This window comes from Eucyclogobius newberryi, unplaced genomic scaffold (assembly GCF_026437365.1).
Source record: "Eucyclogobius newberryi isolate DKJ021-1_F unplaced genomic scaffold, fEucNew1.0.hap1 SCAF_19, whole genome shotgun sequence".
NCBI lineage: Eukaryota > Metazoa > Chordata > Actinopteri > Gobiiformes > Gobiidae > Eucyclogobius > Eucyclogobius newberryi.
Genome location: NW_027315823.1, coordinates 11,653,706 through 11,675,370, shown reverse-complemented (window position 1 = coordinate 11,675,370; position 21,665 = coordinate 11,653,706). Strand labels below are relative to the sequence as shown.

Below are 21,665 nucleotides of genomic sequence, written 5' to 3'. Positions count from 1 at the left end.
CCTGTAAAAAAGCATTACATTCGAAAAATGCCTTAAGTAAAGTTCTGATACATGTTACTTAAGCACCGTACTTTAACTTTTGTACGTTACTTTCCACCACTGGATTTGTCAGATATAAAAAAACCTGGGGGTGACAGAAATAAATGACAAATTGCCTGTTTGAAAATCCGACCACATTTTTGGCCAAATTCTGTCCATTGTTTTCACTGGTCTTGTGTCTCCCAAACCTGCTCCGTCCACGACCACTTTCCATTCATCAGAAACTCAATCCAATGTAAGAGTGGGCGTGATTTATTTAACAAACGTTGGTTTTAAGACGTTTCATTGTTCTTTCCGTCACTGAAACAATATGTCATATGTGGGAGTCACAAAAAAGACTGAGGTCCACCCAGACTGGTTTTAAATTCAGTTGGTTGGGTCAGTCTCATCATCAACATGTCCAAACAGGTCCGAATGCAGTGAGTTAGCTTTAAAAGAAAGATTATGACTCAAGGATTATATCTGCAGTGTTACATAAACCCTCTCCCAGGCTCCTAATGATCGTTTAGTCTTGACTTGATATAAATCACTTGTTGCTATGGTTGCTATTCATAACTCCAAAGAGAATACTATACATAAACAGCTCAAATATCAGAACAGTCCTAATCTTTTAGCAGCAGCATTTTATAACGTTAATTACAGAATCAAATGTGAATCAAGGATGACTGTGATTGAAACATGGCTTGTAGGTGTCTTAGACGTTCTGTACAGGGCGTGTCATTACAGTCAACGCAGTGATACACTCAATAGTTTGAGTTTTTAGGTGATTATGAACTTCCAGTGCTTGGATTGATATCTGCATATGGGACTGTTAGGATAGGCCTGAAAATAAAAAAATAAATCTGAAAGAGAGTAGCCTATTTATCTTTCAGAATACTGATACTGCCTATTATTCAACTTCTTGATTTGGCTTTCAGTTTTTAAAAATTATTAGTTATTTATTTTTCAGGAGGTTCAAGCCCCTATATCTATTGACTTTATTCTGCGCCGCCCACTTTTGCCTATTTTTGCCACGGATCAGCACTTCCCTTTGGAATGGCACTTTTGGTCGATCGGGAACTCGACGAAGAACGAGGGAAAAGTCTTGCTGCTAAAATATGCTATAAAGTAGATTGATTTGTGTAAAATATCCAATCTTCATGTGACCAGCAAATCAACAATGCACTGATTCCGTGAGCGGCCTGAAAACGGCTTTTTAACGGCTTTGTTAACTTGTACAACCGGAAGAAGGATTAGGTCGTTAGGCGGCGCTCAGACGGGCTTCTGGGATACGTTGAACACTGTCTGTGTCCCTGGAACTCACCACACATTTATATGATCACACTTTGTTGAGATTGACCCTCACAACTGGCAGTAAATGTTTTTCATCCTCATTTGAATGGTGTGACTTACAAGAAATCATGGGTCAAATCAACATTTTCTTTGCCTACATTATCTGGAGTTATTAAACGTACCAAGGCGCGATGCCATGTGCCTGTTACGTCATTATCCCTGTTTACATTCACCACTTGTAAAACAGCTTGAGGGTAAAAATATGTTTCAACCCTGAAAATGCACTACTTTGTCACCTTTTTTAAAACATTTTGAGGATTTTTCTATTATCATTCCATTCACAGCGTCTAGACCGCTCTGTTTGTAGACCATAAAATAAGCTAACATATCAAGTTAGCTTAGCAACGTCATAACATCTGCTACGCTACTTATTTAAACTAAGAATTCAAGAGGGTCGTTGGGTACATTAATCTGCGTCTATAGGGTTTTTGTGATATTGTGCTGCTTCAGTTTTGGGTCTGCGCTGGTAATAAAACAGTTGATTTAAGAGCAGGTTTTAGAAAGGGGCATTATTGTGGCTTTGAGTCCCATATGGTCCTAAAATTAGCTCGCGCACATGCTCATAAAATGGTCAACTAATGTGGTCCCATGAGAGAAGGGATTGTTCCACGTTAATTTAAAGTGTAGGTCTTTGCTCTTTATGGTAGATTCTAAAATGCACAGACAAAGTTAAAGGTTCACTCATAAGTATGGCATTCACCGTATCTATGGAGACCAGCAGGGGGCGCTGTCATTCCCCAATTCGAGATCTTTACAGGATTAGAATCAATCACGCTTCATTCAAACAGCCAGAAATGGTTAAAAATGTTTGTGTCACCTTAGTTCGCCAGTCATTTAAGTGAAATAAAGTGCGCTAAGAAAGTTGAATGATGTTTATTTTGAGATAAGTAAAATATTCGAACTACCGTAATCACCAAACACATTCTTTTACGCCGAAGTCTGTCTTGATGCGTCTATGCACGGATCTATTTGCTCAGCTTTAAAAGTAAAAGAAATTGATGGCATATTAAATACCCGGCTGAAAGTGAGAATGCCTGTTTTCATTTAATTATTTTTTTTGCAGTGAGTACAGAAGTAATCAATTAAATACAAGACAAGTGCTGCGTCTGAATGTACAAACATAGAGCGCTATTAAGGGCTCACGGCATTTAGGAGCTTTTACCCATATTATAATTGTTCCCACTTGTCATTTAACCGCTCAAAGTATTTAGTATTGAGAGTAATTTGTGCCTATTTGAGTACTGTATTTTCCGGACTATAAGTCGCACTGGAGTGTAAGTCGCACCAGCCAAAAAATGCATGAGAGAGAAGAAAAAAATATATATATAAGTTGCACTGGAGTATGAGTATATAAGTATAAATACAAGTATGTAGTAGTAAGTAAGTCACACCCCGGCCTAAACTATGAAAAAAGGTGTGACTTATCGTCCGGAAAATACGGTAATCTTTATTCTCCTGCGGACAAGACGCCATTGCTCCATAAGTCCAGGTCACGCCCACTCATATATTCACATACCTCTTTCGGCAATTTTATTCTCTTAAATATTGACGCACATTTATCACAAATTTGGCCACAAAAACAATCCTCTGTGTTCGCTATCAGGAACTGCATCGCTCAAAAGATTGTAAATGTGAGCCTTACCTCTTGTAACCGGCATTTCAATCCCTGCTCTGACCACTGCGCACTGTTGCTGTGTCCACGGGCAAGACACTAAAGTCACTGTGCTGACCTGATGTGTGAGTGGTCACAATTACATCAGTCAGAAATGGATGAAAATATGGCCTTGTCAATTGCATTATTCATTCACTCATTCATTTTTATTTTTCTTATACAGGGAAAACCCAATGGGAAAAGTTCTCTTTTTCATGCACAAAAAAACACAAAATAAACAACAAACAAACATAAGATACTAAAACAAAATAACACATTCAATCAAATTAACCAATACATAAAAACACATTTACACATATTACATATTTACAAGATGAGATAAAATGACATAAATCAAGTCCATTGGCACTGTAGTTCGTCCTTGACCAGATCTTTAAAATCATTAAGAGGCATAAAATTATTTAATTTAAAATTCTCTGTGTTTTGTTCCACAGGGAGGGAGCAAAGTGGTCGAAAGTATTTTTTCTTGTCTCTGTGTTGATACAAATATAAATCCAATAATCATTAAATTAAAGAAAATTGACCAACAGTTGTCGCACTTTTTTTTTATTTAGCATTTTAATTAGTGTTGTTGTTGTTGTCGCTGCTGTTGTTGTTTTGCTAGTTACATTATGTTGAAGTTTATATTCAAATCAGATGCGGTTGCCAAATTCTTCTTCTCAATATTACGTGCCGTCGCTGTCAACATAGAACTGACTAACTCTGACGTGGCCTTTTCAGCTGTGTCCACGTCCAGAGCAGAAACACCCTGAGTCTTCGGTTCTGTTTTCAAATGTTTGTGCGTGTTTATCGTCGCTTCCACGTGGTCTGAGCGGCAGAGTGAGATACTGAGGCGCTGTCGATACGAGATAACAGACTGATCCTCTCCACTTTCACTACAGCGCTGCCCAAAGGCTCAGGCGTGTCGGCTGTACTCTGGATACACGCTTCACTGTGTTTACTTGCAGGTTTAGGATTTGCAATAACATATTCTGTGTAAAAAATAGTAATAATAATCATAAAACAACAATGAGCAAGAATCAATCCAGAAAGGCTCCCGCTTACGTGACTATTTGAAGATGATTGGTCGAAACATTAAAAAACAGCGGAACAAGCTGAGAAATGCTTTTTTTTTTCTTCGAACAGGTTGAAAAAATATGCCGTATTTTCCGGACTATAAGTCGCATCTTTTTTCATAGTTTTGGCCGGGGTGCGAATTATACTTATATTTATACTTATATACTTATACTTATAAGAGCTTTTCTATAAAAGTGTTTTGTAAAGTTTGTTATAAGTTATCTGTTTTTTATCATTTACTTCTGTATCTACTTGCGGTGCAACACTGAAATTTCCCCATTGTGGGACAAATAAAGGCTTATCTTATCTTATCTTACTCCGGAGCGACTTATATGTGATATTATTTGTTTTTTTCACACTTGCAACCGCATTTCATACTCCAGTGCAACTTATATGTTTTTTTCTTCTCTATTGTGCATTTTTTGGCCGGTGTGACTTATAGTCCGGAAAATACGGTACATCTATCTTTACTGTGAAATACACAGAGCTTTTCTCCCCGCACGCTTTTCAAAAAACAAATCATGTGTATTTCTGCTGTAAAGGGCTGTAGCACATGTGTCAGTGGTGGCTCTGGTTCATCTGGGACCCTTCACCACAATGCTGCCTTGTGATTGGTCCAGACCCAGTGGTGGTTCGGGCCCAATCACAACAGCGGGATAGATATAATAATACAACAGGTATAATTCTCCAGCTAAAGTAGTAAGTCTGCCTCAAGATCTGGCAATGGGCCGTGGGAACTGACATGCAGATGACATGTTTTCTTATGGAGATCAATAAAGTCATTTACTATGACCTAAACACACGCCCACAGCTGGGCACTACCACTTATGCCTTTAGTTTGGAGCAGGCATGTCCAAACTAGGGCCCGGGGGCCAAATGCGGCTCTCAGAAAATTCAGGGAGTGTGGAGGAGCCTGAAAACCATCTCAGGCTTCAAAATCCCCCCTGCCCAGACAGAGGGGGATCTACAGTGGGTGAATGATTTAAATGCTCACTTCTTGAGATTTGATCGGTCACCCGCCCCTCCCCCTGCACAGCTGCATGCTCCCTCTTCCACAGCTGGACAATGCCCTGTATCTGTTCCTCTTCGCTTCTCTGCCCCGGACCTTCAGCTCCCCACTTCGCCTGGACTCACCCATCCCCCCGGCACACAGTCCCCCTGCCAACCACTGACTGTCACAGCAGCACAGGTGAGGAGTGAGCTGAAGAGGATTAAAGTGAGGAAGGCAGCAGGACCTGACGGCATCAGCCCCAGGCTCCTTAAGTCCTGCGCAGATGAACTGTGTGGAGTTATGGAGCATGTCTTCAACATGAGCCTGAAGCTGAGGGTGGTACCACAGGTCTGGAAGACCTCCTGTCTGGTACCTGTGCCTAAGACACCGCGCGCCAAAGACTTCAACAGCTTCAGGCCAGTGGCTCTCACGTCCCACCTGATGAAGACACTGGAGCGGCTGGTCCTGGACCACCTCCGCTCCACCGTGAGCTCAGCTATGGACCCGCTGCGGTTTGCATATCGGCCTGGCATCGGAGTGGAGGACGCTGTCATCTCCCTGCTGCACCGCTCTCTCTCTCACCTGGAAAAGCCTGGCAGCTCTGTGAGGATTCTGTTCTTCGATCTCTCCAGCGCCTTCAACACCATCCAGTCGCTGCTCCTGAGGGACAAGCTGGAGACGGCTGGTGTGGAGTATGACCTGGCAGAGTGGATCCTGGACTACCTCACAGACCGATCCCAGTTTGTGAGAGCCCGGGACCGTGTGTCTGACACTCGGACCTGCAGTGTGGGGGCGCCCCAGGGCACTGTCCTCGCGCCCTTTCTCTTCACCCTTTACACTTCAGACACGACACGGACAGCTGTGTCCTGTAGAAGTTCTCTGATGGCTCTGCCATCATTGGACTCATCACGGACGACGATGACGCGGAGTACAGGGGACTGGCGCAGGACTTTGTGGACTGGTGTCAGCGGAACCACCTCCTCATCAACGCGGGGAAGACCAAGGAGATGGTGGTGGATTTCCGGAGACGCCACTCCACTGCCCCCTCACCAGTGAACATCCAGGGACGGGACATTGAGAGAGTGGACTCATACAAGTACCTGGGTGTTCATCTGTACCACAAACTGGACTGGACTCATAACACAGACGCACTGTACAGGAAGAGCCAGAGTCGGCTCTACCTCCTGAGGAGACTCAGGTCTTTTGGAGTGACAGGGCCACTCCTGAAGACCTTCTACGACTCTGTGGTGGCATCAGCCCTCCTGTACGGTGTGGCCTGCTGGAGCAGCAGCATCACAGAGAGGGAGAGGAAGAGGCTGGACAGAGTCATCAAGAAGTCCAGCTCCGTCCTGGGCTGTGCTCTGGACTCGGTGCAGGAGGTGGGGGACAGGAGGGTCCTGGCTAGATTCAAATCTATGCTGGACCATGAGTCTCACCCCCTGCAGGACACTCTGTCCGCTCTGGAGAGCAGCTTCAGTGAGAGACTGATCCACCCTCGCTGTGCGAAGGAAAGGTTTCGTAGGTCTTTCCTTCCTGCTGCTGTCAGACTTTATAACAAACACTGTTAGTCCTGAACACTCGAAATACTGACCTAACCTAATACTGATGTGCAATTCCGTCATATGTGCAATTACTGTTGGAATTCATGTGCAATCCATGTGCCGTCGTGACACATATTCATGTGCAATTACTGTCGCGATCACACGCAATGGTATTTATGTATTTATTTATTTATTATTTGTCTATGGGAGTTTTTATTTATAGGAGATCTTCTACTGAAAGTGTTTTTCAGACTTCCTATAAGTGATCTGTTCTTCTGTATCTACCTCTGTATCTACCTGCGTTGCACCAATGAAATTTCCCCATGTGGGACAATAAAGGATTATCTTATCTTACTTTTTACTGTGAAATTGGGAAAATTCAGGCATATTGATGTTATACCAACCTCATATTAATGTTCTAGGTCTAATTAAAGGTGTGGAGGCTCATCGCAATTACATCAAATGATTCACTTTGTCATTCAACATTCGACATTGTCAAGTTGTTTGTGGCCCTCTGCCCGGTTTAAGTTTCAAAATGCGGCCTTGGTGAAAAAGGTTTGGACACCCCTGGTTTAGAGCAACAAATGTCTCAACAGTAAAGCATCTCTTAACATAAATCTAATTCATTGCATGAAAACGTGACACTAGTACGTGGTCTAATATGTTTCCAACAACAGAAGTTACCACTGCTCATACCTCCAGCAAACAAAAGACCCTTGGTTTGAGTTCAAGTGTCTCTGACTGCACCCCCCACATATGTCATTTATTTCACTTGGCCTCACCACTCCTCCCATTCCACACTGAGGCAACTTCCCCCACACGGACGGCTCTCAATGACCCACTTCATCCCAAACCCGGGTCCATCACGTGCAAAAAAAGCACATTGTAAACTCTCCTCGTGCAGGTGCGCCGTAGCTGCACATAATATCTCCGTGTCAGAGATAGTTTTATTTCCAATAGAGTAAATCAGTGTCCTCCTCTCCCGAGCGCTTTGACGGGGAGTGGATATTGCAAAACGTGGAAAGATTAGCGGGATTATTCAGGGAGAAGTCCCCATGACATTTGGCAGGGAAAACCCAAAACATAACCCATGAATTTAAGATGTCAGACCCCCATGGTTATGAAGAAACGCCGCACCGAGCTCCAGGAGGTTTCATGCTGTGCCGTTTTTATGAATTCTGCTCATTTTCATGTATCGGGTTTGTGAGCGTGGCAATGACCGGGACACTGTAGAAAGACGTTTTGTAAAGAGATAGCTTAAGAATAGTCAATTTGTGTCATTCAATGCACGTTTGAGTCCTGCATATTTATGTTGGCCTTCAGTATTTCTTGAGGGTGTAAGTTGCTGGTGTGAATCCTAATGAATCACAGATTCCCAATATAATGTCGGTCCAAAAGGGTCTGCCATGTTTGTGCTTCTACTTCTCCCAGAACATGTTTGCTTTGGTTTTAACACCAGTTTTAACACAGGCAGTATACTTAGACATTGACTTTTTCTTCTTGTTTTTAATAGTCCCCTTCCTTTGTGTAAATTTTGTGAATCATGACTAAATAAATACAGTATACAGATGATAATGTGGTTCTCCTGACCTGATGTCAATCAATACAAATCTGCCCTCGGACTGGATGTTACAGCCGTGCTTCACTCACACAGGAACCAGCTACAACACAACAACCTTTTCTGGTCAAAAACATTATTTGGCAACTACATATAGTTCTTTGGAGCGCTCTTGGACTCACCCCTAACCTACAGAGAGCACACCCACTCAAACTATGACAACAGTAAAAAAAGAAAAATTATAACAAAATTAGGCCGTAGCCCAGCTGCACGCCGTCCTCTCCACCTCCTGCTGTCGGCCTGTGTGGTCACTCACCAATGATGTGTTGGAGCCAGACTTTACTACAGGGCAGTTAAACTTCCTGGACAGGTCCAACACTGTCCAGACGAAAGCATTGACATTTGAGACTGTTTTTAAGTGTTTCAGGTGTTTCCCCCCCTCAATCCCATCAGTATAAACCCATGTCTGAACACTAGATGGCTCAGAGGAGCAGCTCCTTTGGACAGAGGTCACTCTTCCACAGGCTCTGGACTCATATGCCCTCTGTCTGAGGACCTGAGGACAAGCAGCTCTGAAGCTCAAGCAAAAAGCCACACGCTATACTCAAGTAAAAGTACTGTTACTTCATATTACTCAAGTTGACAAAGTAGTGTCCAAACCCAAGAGTAAAACTGCTTGAGTCAAAGTAATAGTAAAAGTAACATAGTAATAGTAAAAGAAACGTAAGTAAGTACCGTAAGTGGTGTCTAAATGCAACATCTGATTATGTAACGTGAAGGACAAAACACTGAGCAATGCCTCTTCCATATCCATCCATCCATAGCCATCCAGCAACAACACAATTCTGCTGAGGTTACATTTAGTGTGGATAAAATGAGTGACGAGGCGAGGACACAAACGGCCTCTCACGTCTCAGGTTTAGGTGGAGAGGTAAATCTTCCATTCAACGACATAAACATGTGCGAGTGCATCCTTCCTCTGCTCTGCTCACATCATCACTGGCTCTACAGGTACAATCATCTGTGAACACGCTCCAATCATGCTCAAGGGACTGCGGTATGTGGCTACAACATTTCATTTACAATCTTTCCTACACAACTTGACAATTCATGTTATGAACGAAATGCCTCTAAGACAGATTGCAACTACATTTATACATTTCAATGAATATACAATGTTCTTGATTGACCGTGGTCTTTCAGAACTAGAATAAGACCAAGTGGTTGTATCTAAGAAACTACCATTACCGTATTTTCCGGAGTATAAGTCGCACCAGCCAAAAAATGCATAATAGAGAAAGAGAAAAACATACATAAGTTGCAGTGGAGTATGAAATAAGGTTGAAAATAACAAATAACAAATGATATTACATATAAGTCGCTCCAGAGTATAAGTATATAAGTATAGATATAAGTCGCACCCCAGCCAAAACTGTGAAAAAAGGCTTATAGTCCAGAAAATACGGTATTTAGTCCCGAAAATTACATTCCATTGTCTAAAAAATAAGTATATAGGCTACATTTAATATAGGCTGATTTTATTTATTTTTTTAGTTTGGGGAATTTTAGGAATTTGATGTTGACATTTTAATAAGATTTGCCGTCCAAACTTGATGTATTTGAGGCTCTCTTTTAGTTTATTGATGGACATAACATAAGAACATAGGACTCGTGAGGATATTGTATTGTTTGTACACGTGTTAATCATGAGAGGAATACTTGGGTCGGCTTGAATATAGACTTTTTCGTGAAGCTTGGACAGATGTTGGTATTTCCTCAAAAGAATATATTGTTGTTGCGTCTAAAGGAGGATATAAATAAGCCTCGAGCATCTGCTTCATTTGGGGCACAAAGCTCTATCTCAACAAAGAAGAGGTACTTTGTATTTCAAGATTCTTATTCTCTTCAAAAGTATCATGAATCAGATACTAAAACTAGGATCGAAACTACTCATTTGAAGTATTAACACAATATTTGACCTTTTGTGAACTGCTTTAAAAATAATATTGAGCTTTATCAGCGCTACTATAACGTTTAATAAAGAAAGTACTAAATTCAAATTCAATTTGGAATAAAACATTGACCCAAAAAAAGAGCGTTTTAATTGTAATTGACTTTAGTATCGAAATAGAGAAAATAGAGACTATTATTGCTATTATTGTTATTTGAGTGTGTATAACTATGTAAATAGAGTGTTTATTTGACCGTTATTATTAGTATTTTCTTGTCTTACGCTAGCTGTTTTTATTTAATTTTATCTTTATTTTTCCCCTCCATTCCTTATTAAGAAATGAGAGGTTCTGTCTACAGGATTTTTTGTTTATAAGAGTTTTTGTTTATAAGAGTTCTTCTATTGAGAGTGTTTTTTAAACTTCTTATAAGTTATCTGTTGTTTTCCTCTGTATCTACCTGCGTTGCAACAGTGAAATTTACCCATGTGTGGACAATAAAGGAATATCTTATCTTATATCTTATCTTATAACTCAATTTGTCCATCTCTGTAAATCAATTGATGCTGCAAATGTGTCTGTGATATGTTGTGTGCGTGTGTAATTTGATTAGTGCATGTGTAATTTGATTTGTGTGTCAATAATAGACTTGTGTTCGTAACTTGATTAGTGCGTTGTGTATCTGTAATGTGAGTAGTGTGTTTGTAATTTAATTTGTGCAACCGTAATTGATTTGTTTGTCTGAAATTAGATTTTTGCACGTGTAATTACGTTTTTCTTTATTTTTTTGGCCCGTAGGCTTTATTAGACAGGAGAAGTGTGAAATTAGGGATGAGAGAGAAGGGAGGACGTGCAGTAAATTGTCAGAGTCAGAATTCGAACTCACGACACTGCACTGTGTAATGAAGTTTTATACATCTGTAATTTAATTTAGTTTTTATAATTTGATTTTCGTTTTCATAATTTGATTTGCGTGTCTGTAATTTTGATTTTCCGTAATTGTCCGTCACTTTGTATCATGATTATGTTGTAAGAGCAGATAAAAAATGGTGCCTTTTGCGTGCAGCTCTAATTTACACGCAATTCTTTTTACAACACTCCGGGCCTGTCTTGGATTTGTTTGTAGCTGAAGTCAAACGCACTTCTCATTACCGACAAATTTAATCACAGACGCACAAATCATTGCAACCGTCCAGTATCGCCTCAAACGCAGTATCGCCCTCGTTATTCAATATACACTTTAGACTTTTCAGAAAAACGAATGACAGATTGTATTTTGCGTGAAACTTATGATCGCATACTTCCCCCGCCCACAGCCGGGAGGACAGGTCTGAGCGGAGCAAACGGAGATAAATCTGATGAATACAGGAGGTCTTCAGGAGGTCTTCAGGAGGTGAGATGGAAAATCCCGAAATATGCTGAAGATGAATGCGGTGAAGAGAGAGGGAAAAGGTTATGGACTGTGGACGTTTGTAAGATGGAAATATGAGTGAGAAATATTAGTGAGACACCGCTGATCCGTCCTGCTGCGTTTACATCTTTTGCAAACAATTATTATTCTTTTTTTTGTGTGTGTTATTAACATAAATTATCATCACAATCCAAAACGAGCAGAGAGAAGAAAAAAAAAATCTTATAAATATCTGGCCCTTTCTGGAAATCTCATACAACAACCAAAAAAACAACACAAAAAACACAAAGACGAATCCCATGGTCATGGAGATGCAGAAGCTAATCTACTCCAGATCTGAACCCAAGAGAGAGTGTTTGGGGCGAGCTGGAGACGGCTTTGTGCAGTGGTCACTCTCGCACATCATCAACACATAATGCATCACCCAAATCTTTTAATATTGCAGAAGTTTATTGAGACTAAGCCACAGCGAATCTATCAACGCTAAAGGCGGATGGAATATTAAAGCGTGTGACTTTTCTGACAGATCCTCTCCTAGAAAAGTTGCACACTTTTAGACTTATTTCTACATTTTACTTCAAATATATGCAAAGGTGTGCAACGTTTGAAAGTGCAGCACCACTTGTTGCCACTTCCAATACAATTCAAACTGACGCTTCATCCGATCTGAATATGAATGTGTTAGCGTACATATTGGCAGCCACATCATCATCAGTTTGCCTCGGGGCAGTTGTGACCACAGAACACCATTTTGACGTGACTGAGGGGCTTAGTGTGTACGTTTGTAAAGTGGTTGTATTCTTTCAAGAGGATGTGTCTTCTTTGTGGCTAAGGATTGACTTGAATAATGTAACGTTGACTCCCCCTTTTCCCTGATCGCTGATAACATGTTCTGGTGATGTCATCGTTTATCTCATCCCAATGAAATGATCCCCAAGGAGTCGGCAACGACCCCCTGTAAACAAGACTTACATCACCATGTGGTTAAGGTCAGAACAGCCTGCAAACAAATCGTGTGGTCCGAGCTTATGTATTAAACAATCGTCAATCAGCAGATCAATCCAACTTTATTTGCTTAGCGCTTCACAACAGCGACAACAGAACCAAATACTATATCAAGCAATACAAATACAAGAGTACAGTTATGTATTGAAAGCATTTGTGAACTAAATATGTTTTTTAGATTCCCGATTGCCGTGCACAGATCACAACAACTCCACCCGGGGTAGAAGTGTAAAGTAGAATAGAAGAGTTTAACTTAGGCTAACAGCGCTCACTTTCAGTTATATCAGATTCATTAGCATTGTACACGCTGTGAGTTTCATCCCTCACATTTGGCCCAAAGCCAGGAGCCACGCGATTGGCCGAGCGCCTGGAGCGACGTGATTGGCTGGTTTGGGAGAGGTCAGAGGTCACCGATGACTCATGCCCCCAGAGAGATAAACTATGCAGCAATTTGGACAGAGAAGTACTTAGAGAGGCACAGAGTACATAAGCTCTTAAAATAGTCGTAGTTAATGGTCGCAAATCAAGACGGTCAAGGTTTTCCAGTTCAAGTTTTTCCTACATTTGTTTACTTGCCGACCCGAAAATATGTGCAAATAGTCACAATTCAACACCGAAGTATTGGGGGGGGGAGAAAATGCTGGGATAGTTGTAAAAATTAAAAATGTTCAACGTTATTCTGCTTTAAATTGGAATATAAATAGTAAATACATTTTTCTTAATGATTTTAATAGGTTTTTCTGACATACAGTATATAGAATGTGTTCAACGTGAATGAACTACTACATCTGAGACTCTGCGGCAAAAATACGCAAGGATCTAATTTTGCCGGACGCTGCAGCCGTGTGAGTGACGTGGAACGAGCCATAAACACCCGGACGAACCATAAACACTTTAAAACTTGACGTGTTTAATGGAGCAGACTGTGTCAAGACAGAACCTTTAAATTCCTTGTTTCTGGCAGAGCAAAAACAGTGTCGGACACAACGGGTTTTGAGTTTCGTCCGCATTGCTCTTGGTCATATTCGGCGTTTTATCGTTTGAACTGAAGTCGTGGGATTTTTGAAAATGTTCACCTCACGACGCGGCTGTGGCTTTATCGATTTACTTAGAACAACTGAATTTTGATCTTGAATAGATTTTGAATGGTATTGTACACATCAATCGACTCCATTTCTCATTTCACCATAGCCAGACCCACACTTTGAGACCCCTCGAGACCCCTTATTCCCCCTCTTTCTCCACATGGGACGTCCAGGGCCACACAGCTTTCTTCCAGACGCTTTCCGTAGCCATTTCACACATGAACTCTCCAGTCTACAGTCATCTTTCTCCTGCTACTCTGTGTCCACACATGTTAAGCAGGTTCAGTACCAGTTGGTGTGAAACATAGAGCCCAATGAGCAGCTACTTCATCTCCATTAGAATCAGACGAGGGGTCAAATGTATTTCCTAACTTACCATTTGAATGCTTGGATAAAGAGTCTGAGGGCGCGTGCTGGCGAGAGTGGGATCTGAGGCAGTTTGGATAGAACCAAACAACAGAGCTCCTCAGTCACGCCCACTTCGAGGTTCCGTAAGTCAATTCGTTTTTCCCATTGACCTATTGTAGTATTTGTCTAGGCCTATGAACGGTTTAAAGCCACGAGAGGTAATGGAGAAAATTATTGGGAAATGTACTTCCAGATCCAATTGGTGGGTGATCCCTGTTGACTTCTATACCACCAACACAATGCCAAGAGATACTTCCTGGTTTCAATTGCACATAGACAGTTTCCACCAGGTGTTTTTGCCATTCATGGGTCCGAAGTGACAAAAGCCGCAGGCTCCGCTGTGGGCTGTGCAAACTAAACTTTTCTGTCGGCAGATTGAGAGTGACTTTTGGATGAAAGCCAAATGGTAATGTTCTTCTTCTAGAACATTACCATCTTCTACAATGGAACACTCAACACTCCTGGAGGAATGAGGGATTATGCCGACTCAAAATGGAAAATTCCTCTTCTGTAACATCCTCAAAGTCAGTAGGGACCAGTAAACTCACAGGAATCACTCCAGACTGAGTGCTGAGCTGTTTCAGGTAGTTAGCAGCAGCTTGGGTACTTACTCTCCTTTTTATTTTTTTAACAAAAAGTAACAAAACAAAACTGGGAAAGACCAGAGATATATAACAAAATAAATAAATACAACATTTATAAAATAAGGAAGGGGTGGCATCTGAGGGGAAAAAAGCATATAAAGTCCAAAATAAGAGTCCCAGTTTTAGAGTTCTTGATCAATATTGCATATGTTGATTATGATGTCGGTCCAATCCTCAATCAACCATCAACCGCCATTTATGCCATCCATTTTTTTTGTGATGGCCTTTTTCCTAGCTGCCAGTGATATGTTCCAAAAATATCCATCCATTGTGTCCATGGCAGGGGTTTTGAGGCCCAAATACATTCAGAGCCTTTAATGTTTGGCGTTGGCGGCGTCTCAATCGTGCATATTCTCTCATAAACCTGTGCATAATATTGTGCTGTGGCCTGTAGGACTTAAGCCAAAAGCCTCATCACACTGGATTCATTCAAGTTGTAAGAATATGATCCTAATCTAACAGTTTTGTATCTTGTGTTGTGTGTTTCAGGATGTCGGTGAAGCTGAGGTTCGACTCTCCCTCAGAAGGAGGACTGGTCTCCAGGACACGCTCCTTCACTGGACTGGGATCGCTGACGGGGCGCAGGAGGTCAGTAACAACACGGGGTTCATTTGTTTGGGTATTTGTTTTATTTGACAGCTGAAACACTCCACTTGTTGATGTCGTCTGGTGGTCATCCATGAGGCTCCTCTGTGTTTTTAAAGTCAACTGGTGGTTTTCAGACTCAGATGATTATATTAGGTCCATTTCAATTTGTTGTTAAGATTGCAATTTATAAATGAGAAATACAAAATTTTACCGGGATGGAGTTGAAGAGACAGTTTAAGGACATAACTTTTTTTATTTTTCTTTAAGACATAATGATGAAGTATACGACAAATAGGTTTTTCATAAAAAGCACTAAATTCACATGTTTTCTGTCATTTTTATGTTTATGTCACTACTGTTTTTTGTTCCATAAAATATATTTTCTTATCACATCGTGGCATGTTTAGGAGTCTTAATATAATCCAGAAAACCATTATGATTACTAAACTAATTGACAAATATATCAATAAGTAGTTTCACTCGATCACTAGATGTCATACTCGCAAGAACCAGCTTTGACTTTTGTTTACATTACAACATAGTATTTTAATCAGAAATATCTAAAAGGTAAATCCAGAATTGTTTACCCTGAGCATTTATGAGGGACAAGACCTTGGAATTCACTATTTTACAATAAAAATCTGAATTTTAACAATATTATTTTTCATAATTGGATATTGATTATTATTGGCCTGTAGAATGTTGTGATGTCATCTGAAATCGAGTATTTCACTGCAAACTAAGTCAGAGTAATAGATTCAATTGCTTAGTGTCAACTGCCAATGTAAGAGAAATACTTTTAGCTGTGTTATATTGTTGTCCCATCATCAAAAACAAACCTGGAGCTTCATTCACCCTTGTTCACAAGGTCCTCTCCTTCTGAGCCTTAGAAAACTCCATTTTCCCTGCACTGTGACGTCAAATGTAAAAATGGGCTCCTGGCATTTACTGCATTCTTACTTTATATTGTAAGAATGCATATTTTTAAAGGCATATTTTCAGCAACAAAAAGCTGTAATTAAATAAACGTGAGTTATAATTTTATTGCCGTATGTGTGGAAAATTCAAGGCAAAGTAATGTCTTCATGAAAACAAGCTGGCAAATGTTCTGAGAGAAATCATAATGTTTTTATTTGACCGATGTATGATTATGTCTCAAGCAGCATCTTTTAATGCTCCTTTTTTGCGCTCAAACAGCCCACAACTACTTATTATTTGAGTCCAAGACAAAACTACAAACTTGTGTACTGTTCAAAACACAAGAGGAATGTACTTCCTGTTGGACGCACATGGCTCACATTCACATTCACAATAACACACACACACACACGCACACACACACACACACACACACACACACACACACACACACACATACACACATAAGCGTCTGCTGCAGGCTGTGGCTTCTTTCAATGGGACCTTCTCATGAAAACCAGCTCTTTCACACACTGTGCAGAACCTCCCATCACGCTGGACCACCATCTGTCTGTTATGGTGATCTGAGGTTAACATTGACATGATTTGGATATGAACTTAAGAAGAAAACAACAAAAATGTCACACCATCAAACCACTTTAGTGTCTGTAATTATAGAAGAGCTGTTTTTAAATCTGAGAGGAGCCAGTGCACAACAGACTATGTGGGAGTGCTCTTAAAGATAAAGATGATTACATGTTATTGTTATGTTCGGGCAGTGCAATTCATCAAATTTTCCATAATGATTTGAAATAATGCATCTATCGATAATAACAATTGTGCAAAAAATGTCTCGATTAGCTTTTAATGCATGAACCACAGAACATTTCAAATACATTATGATAAGTTTGTTCTTCCAACGTAACTTTCCGCTGCCTGCCTATGGACACATCGTAAAAACATTATTACTAAGAGTGGGATAAATAGAGAGTGGGAGATTACGGCCGGGTCAACAGTTATTGGTGATATTGGAGGGTTTTTTCAGAACAAGAGCAATCATGCTACAAATTATTTTAAAATCTCAGATACACAAAAGCAAAGGTACTATAAGTTAACATACATTTGTGGTCCTTAGTATGGAGTTTAAAGTCTTATAGTACTGCTATCATCAAATAAACGTTATCGGCCACAACAGAAAGACAAATATCGGGGATAGGCTCATAAAATCTATATCTGACCATCCCTGCTGGAGATGAACAAGACCAGCAGGTGGCGTAACCCATAGACATATCAATGATTAGACGCAGAGTTCGATGCTCATGCTATGGATCACTTAGCTCCTCGGCTAATCCGGACGAGATTAGAAGGACTCCTGAGCCAGTCCTCTGTATTTATTTCAAAGCTAGTTAGCATTAGCCCGGAAAAAACACAAGTTTGGAATAATCAAGAGGGTTTTGACTGATATCAACCCATCGACCACATTTAAGTCAAAGCCTCGTTACCTATAGTTAAGGAGGTTTGACTGGCATTTGAACTAAGGTTTTATCTAACTTTACGTTAAGATTCTGTGTACTTCTGATAAACTTTAGTGACACTTAACATCCTGTTTTACATGTTAGTGAGGAGAGCAGATAAATGACATCCATATAATGAATCTGAGCAACGTGACCAGATAGAGAATGTTGTGTCTGGGAATATTTATGGCTGTTTCTCCTCCAGAAAAGTTACATAGTGCATCTTTAACTTTAAATGTACATAATACAAACACACATAAATATAAAATAACTGTGATCATCATTCAAAGTTGTGCAACATAATGACATCGACCAAATGGGTGTTTAGCTGCTGCTGTCCTGCCTGACCAGCATGTTCCGGACCAGACACAGGCAGAACATGCAAGCACTGCTCTGTCCGGTAATCGACCCCCTCTTCTTGCTGAGAGGCGAGAGCGCTAACCACACAGCCACCATGTCATTTTCCTGACAATATTATTCACAAAGCAAGCATATTATTCCAGACTAAATGATAAAACGAGCCGGATCTTCAGTCCTTCTCATTTACAAAACCACACTCATACAAGGCTCAGGTTAAGATTTACTGTCCCCACAGGGAAAGCTGTCCTCTGCAATGAGCCATCCTCTCTGACTAAAAACAATATTAGTAAAGTTATGAAACACAATACATCATCACAGGCCCTTTTACGAGGCTTTCTGCCAAAACAGCTTGAGACCAGCTGCATAAATCAGATGTTTGAGTTGGCAGCGTGTCCCTCTCCACAAGAGGTCTGGACATAAACATGACCACAGACGCATATAAACGTACATGCGCTTGGGTTTAATCTGGATTTGAAGGTTTCTGGAAATTCTGGTTGATAAAAACACAGGTGATATTGCCATTCAGATCTGTACTTTCTTTCCTTCACCTGTTTTTAATGATATAACCGAGCTGTCATCACCTTTGTGATGTCATTAGTATACAGGAAGTAGTTTATCAAATGGAGCATTTAGGCCCTGACAAGTCTTTTTTTGTTTTACTTTTTTTTGTTTTACTTTGAGAGTCTCGAAAAGCACAAGGCTATTTAGATAAAACATATTTTGATTCATAGTGAGTATTGATCTGAGAGAGCTGGTGCATAATTGACCATTTATAAGAAAATGTTTGCCTTTTTGCTGTCCACAGGAGCTCTTCCGTTCGGAACTCCCTTCGCTCCAAAGCTGGATCCGGAACTACATCTCCCAGAGCGCACCTGTCTCCGAGTCGAGGGGGCGGAGTCATGTGGTCCACGCAGCCGGAGGAGGTGGACAGGGTTTTCCAGGCGCTACGAAAAGGGCTCAAGTATGTGAGAGATGCAGCGCTACATTTATTTTATTTGAGCTTAGAGTTGTTTGCTGCTCTAGTAGCATTTTGCATTTCCTTCTAAACAGAAACAACTGCTCGGTGTCAACATTTTATACACAAGCAACTTTAAGGGACACATTTGAAGCAAAATTGTCTTTTTTTCTTTAGCTTTACCTGGAGTTATATTTAGCTTCACTCACGCTGTTGACGAGAGCCTCAGAAAATAATCTAGAAAGGAGGGCTCCCACAATGTTTAAAGGGTGCAATTTTGACTTTATTTTGTCTCTCTATACCTGTCATGCATATAAATTATAGTTAAAGGTTGAATGGACGATTTTTTGCAAATCTGAGTCTTATTTCCTCGTGGCGTGGACTGCCGATTTGTCCTGCCACGTATCAATCATAAAACGCACCTATCGCTCACCTGCAGCCTCGTGCGGCTTGTCCTCCGTTTCCGCGTGTCTAAGCGCATTGATCTATCATAATATAGTTCCCTCAGTGTACGGGACAAAATGAAGACGGAGAAAGACAGTTCGAGTTGACTCAGAAGAAGACGGAAATCTATGGGAGACGAGAGATGCGATGCGATCCGTCGCGCTAATAAACAAACGCACGTGTGTGTTGTATCAGTCCGCACTATTAGCAGTATTTGTTTGCTTTAAATGTGGTTTATGCTTGTGTAGGGAGTATCTGGAAGGGCATCAGGTTGAAATGGACTTCCTGTCTTCTCAACAGAGACAGACCAAAAGGAATTCCAGACTGGTGAGGATTTGACACGATCAACATTCAAATTGAGTAATTGTGTTTTATGTTAATGACTTGTTTGTTCACAGGCCTTTCTGTACGATCTGGAGAAGGTGACCTGTTATTTTCCACTATTATCATATATTTTTTCATACGACGTTCTTGAAATTGGCAATCTAAGAAAATCTGTCTCTTTTCTTCACGCGCAGGAGATCAGAGCGCTGGAAAGATACATCCGAAGACTAGAGTTTCAAATCAGCAAGGTATTGTTCTCATCATTTATGACCTTTTTTGGCTGACTTTTGCCTCGAATATTCCACATTGTAGCATTAAACTTATCGAGGTCCACTGAGAAAAGCTTGTAGAGCCATCAAGTGACAGGTCAGGTCTGTGGAGAGGCAGAAAAGCTACTTAGTGTTTTTTCATAGTAACTAGTGAACGAGTAAGCTATCAGAAGTGTACTTTGTAGTGATATTATGTCAATACTTTTAGTACTTTTATTACTCCACCACTACTTTCTTCTTTCTCTAATAGTACTGCGCACTGTACTGCTTCAATACAGATATTACAAGGCTACTTCTTCTTCTACTACAACTAACATTATTACTACAAATAAAATGATAATAGTAAGTTAAAAGTTACTTCAACTTCAGAGTTTTAGAGTATTTTAACTTAAGTAGATTTGGCAAGATAAATGATCCACCAATGGAAGAAACTTTTAGCACAAAAAACAAAGCAAAAATATTCATATCCTTCTGATCCAAGTATTTTTAATGTAGCATACATTAAATATTACTATTTAAAGTGTAAATGTTATGACTTTATGACCACATTGCATTTTGGCAGCAGTGCGAAACGTCCATGGAGATACTTTAGGCGAAACAATGTTAAAAAGTACACAAAAGTGCGATGGAACAACTGAATAAACTGACGAGTGAAATGCAGTATTTAGCATCTTAACCCTCGTTTGGCTAACTGAAAATTCTTATAATGTTTGACGCCCCAATCCCGAGCGCTGTCGTTCGGAGTGTGTTGCAAACGTTCTACATCTGAAGTAGTGACAGAGGTGTGTCGTTTGCTCAGGTGGAGGAGCTGTATGAGACGTACTGCATCCAGTGGAGGTTGTGTCAGGGCGCGGCCAACATGCGCAGGGCCTTCTCTCTCTCTCCCTCCAGCCGAGCGTCCCGCGAGAGCCTGCTGGAGCTGAGCCGCAATCACCGGCACAGCGTCCAGGTAACGAGCTCGGCTTTCGTTTCATCACGTGCCGCCTTAAACCCCAGGAGGATGCCACGTCTGTTTTCTGAAATCCCAAACATTCTCTCTTGTATTAATGTTTATAGCGTTCATCCGGACTATAGACTGTCACCTGCCATAGCCTTTTAATTTTCGTTTTGTTTTTTAATTACTTGTATTTTCTGGACTATAAGTTGCACCTTTTTTCATAGTTTTGGCTGGGGTGCAACTTATATTCTTATACTTATACTCCAGTGCGACTTATACATGTTTTTTTCTTCTATATTATGCATTTTTTGGCTGGTGCGACTTATACTCCCGTGCGACTTGTAGTTCGGAAAATACGGTAATAGAATTGGGCACAGAAGGGCATTCGTGATGTAAATCCTGCTTATACAGACTAGAATACTTCCTGGAAGAGGCGGAGTCACACTGTGCCATGTCCAATTTGTCAGAACCGTGGATGCATTTGTTGACTTTCTCTCTCTTCAACCCTTCCTCCTGTTTCAAATTATCTACTAAATGCACGGATGAAATTTTTAAAAAAATAATAATTTCGGGATAGTATTGAGGTCCAATCAACACTAATTAAAAGTACTAGTTAAAAGCTCATATTTAATACTGAATTTTATGTACCGTATTTTCCGGACTAC

At 40.6% G+C, this 21,665-nt stretch overlaps 1 protein-coding gene across 1 annotated transcript in view; it reads left to right on the top strand.

Moving 5' to 3' along the window:
* Positions 1-21,665, top strand: part of ripor3 (RIPOR family member 3) — a 52,337-nt gene that overhangs the window by 7,088 nt on the left and 23,584 nt on the right. The window contains exons 2-7 of the mRNA XM_072451752.1: positions 15,181-15,279; positions 18,877-19,032; positions 19,719-19,797; positions 19,869-19,892; positions 19,989-20,042; positions 20,863-21,012. Coding sequence (XP_072307853.1) covers positions 15,182-15,279; positions 18,877-19,032; positions 19,719-19,797; positions 19,869-19,892; positions 19,989-20,042; positions 20,863-21,012 — 561 coding nt within the window. The 5' untranslated portion in view covers position 15,181. The remainder of the gene's footprint in view (positions 1-15,180; positions 15,280-18,876; positions 19,033-19,718; positions 19,798-19,868; positions 19,893-19,988; positions 20,043-20,862; positions 21,013-21,665) is intronic.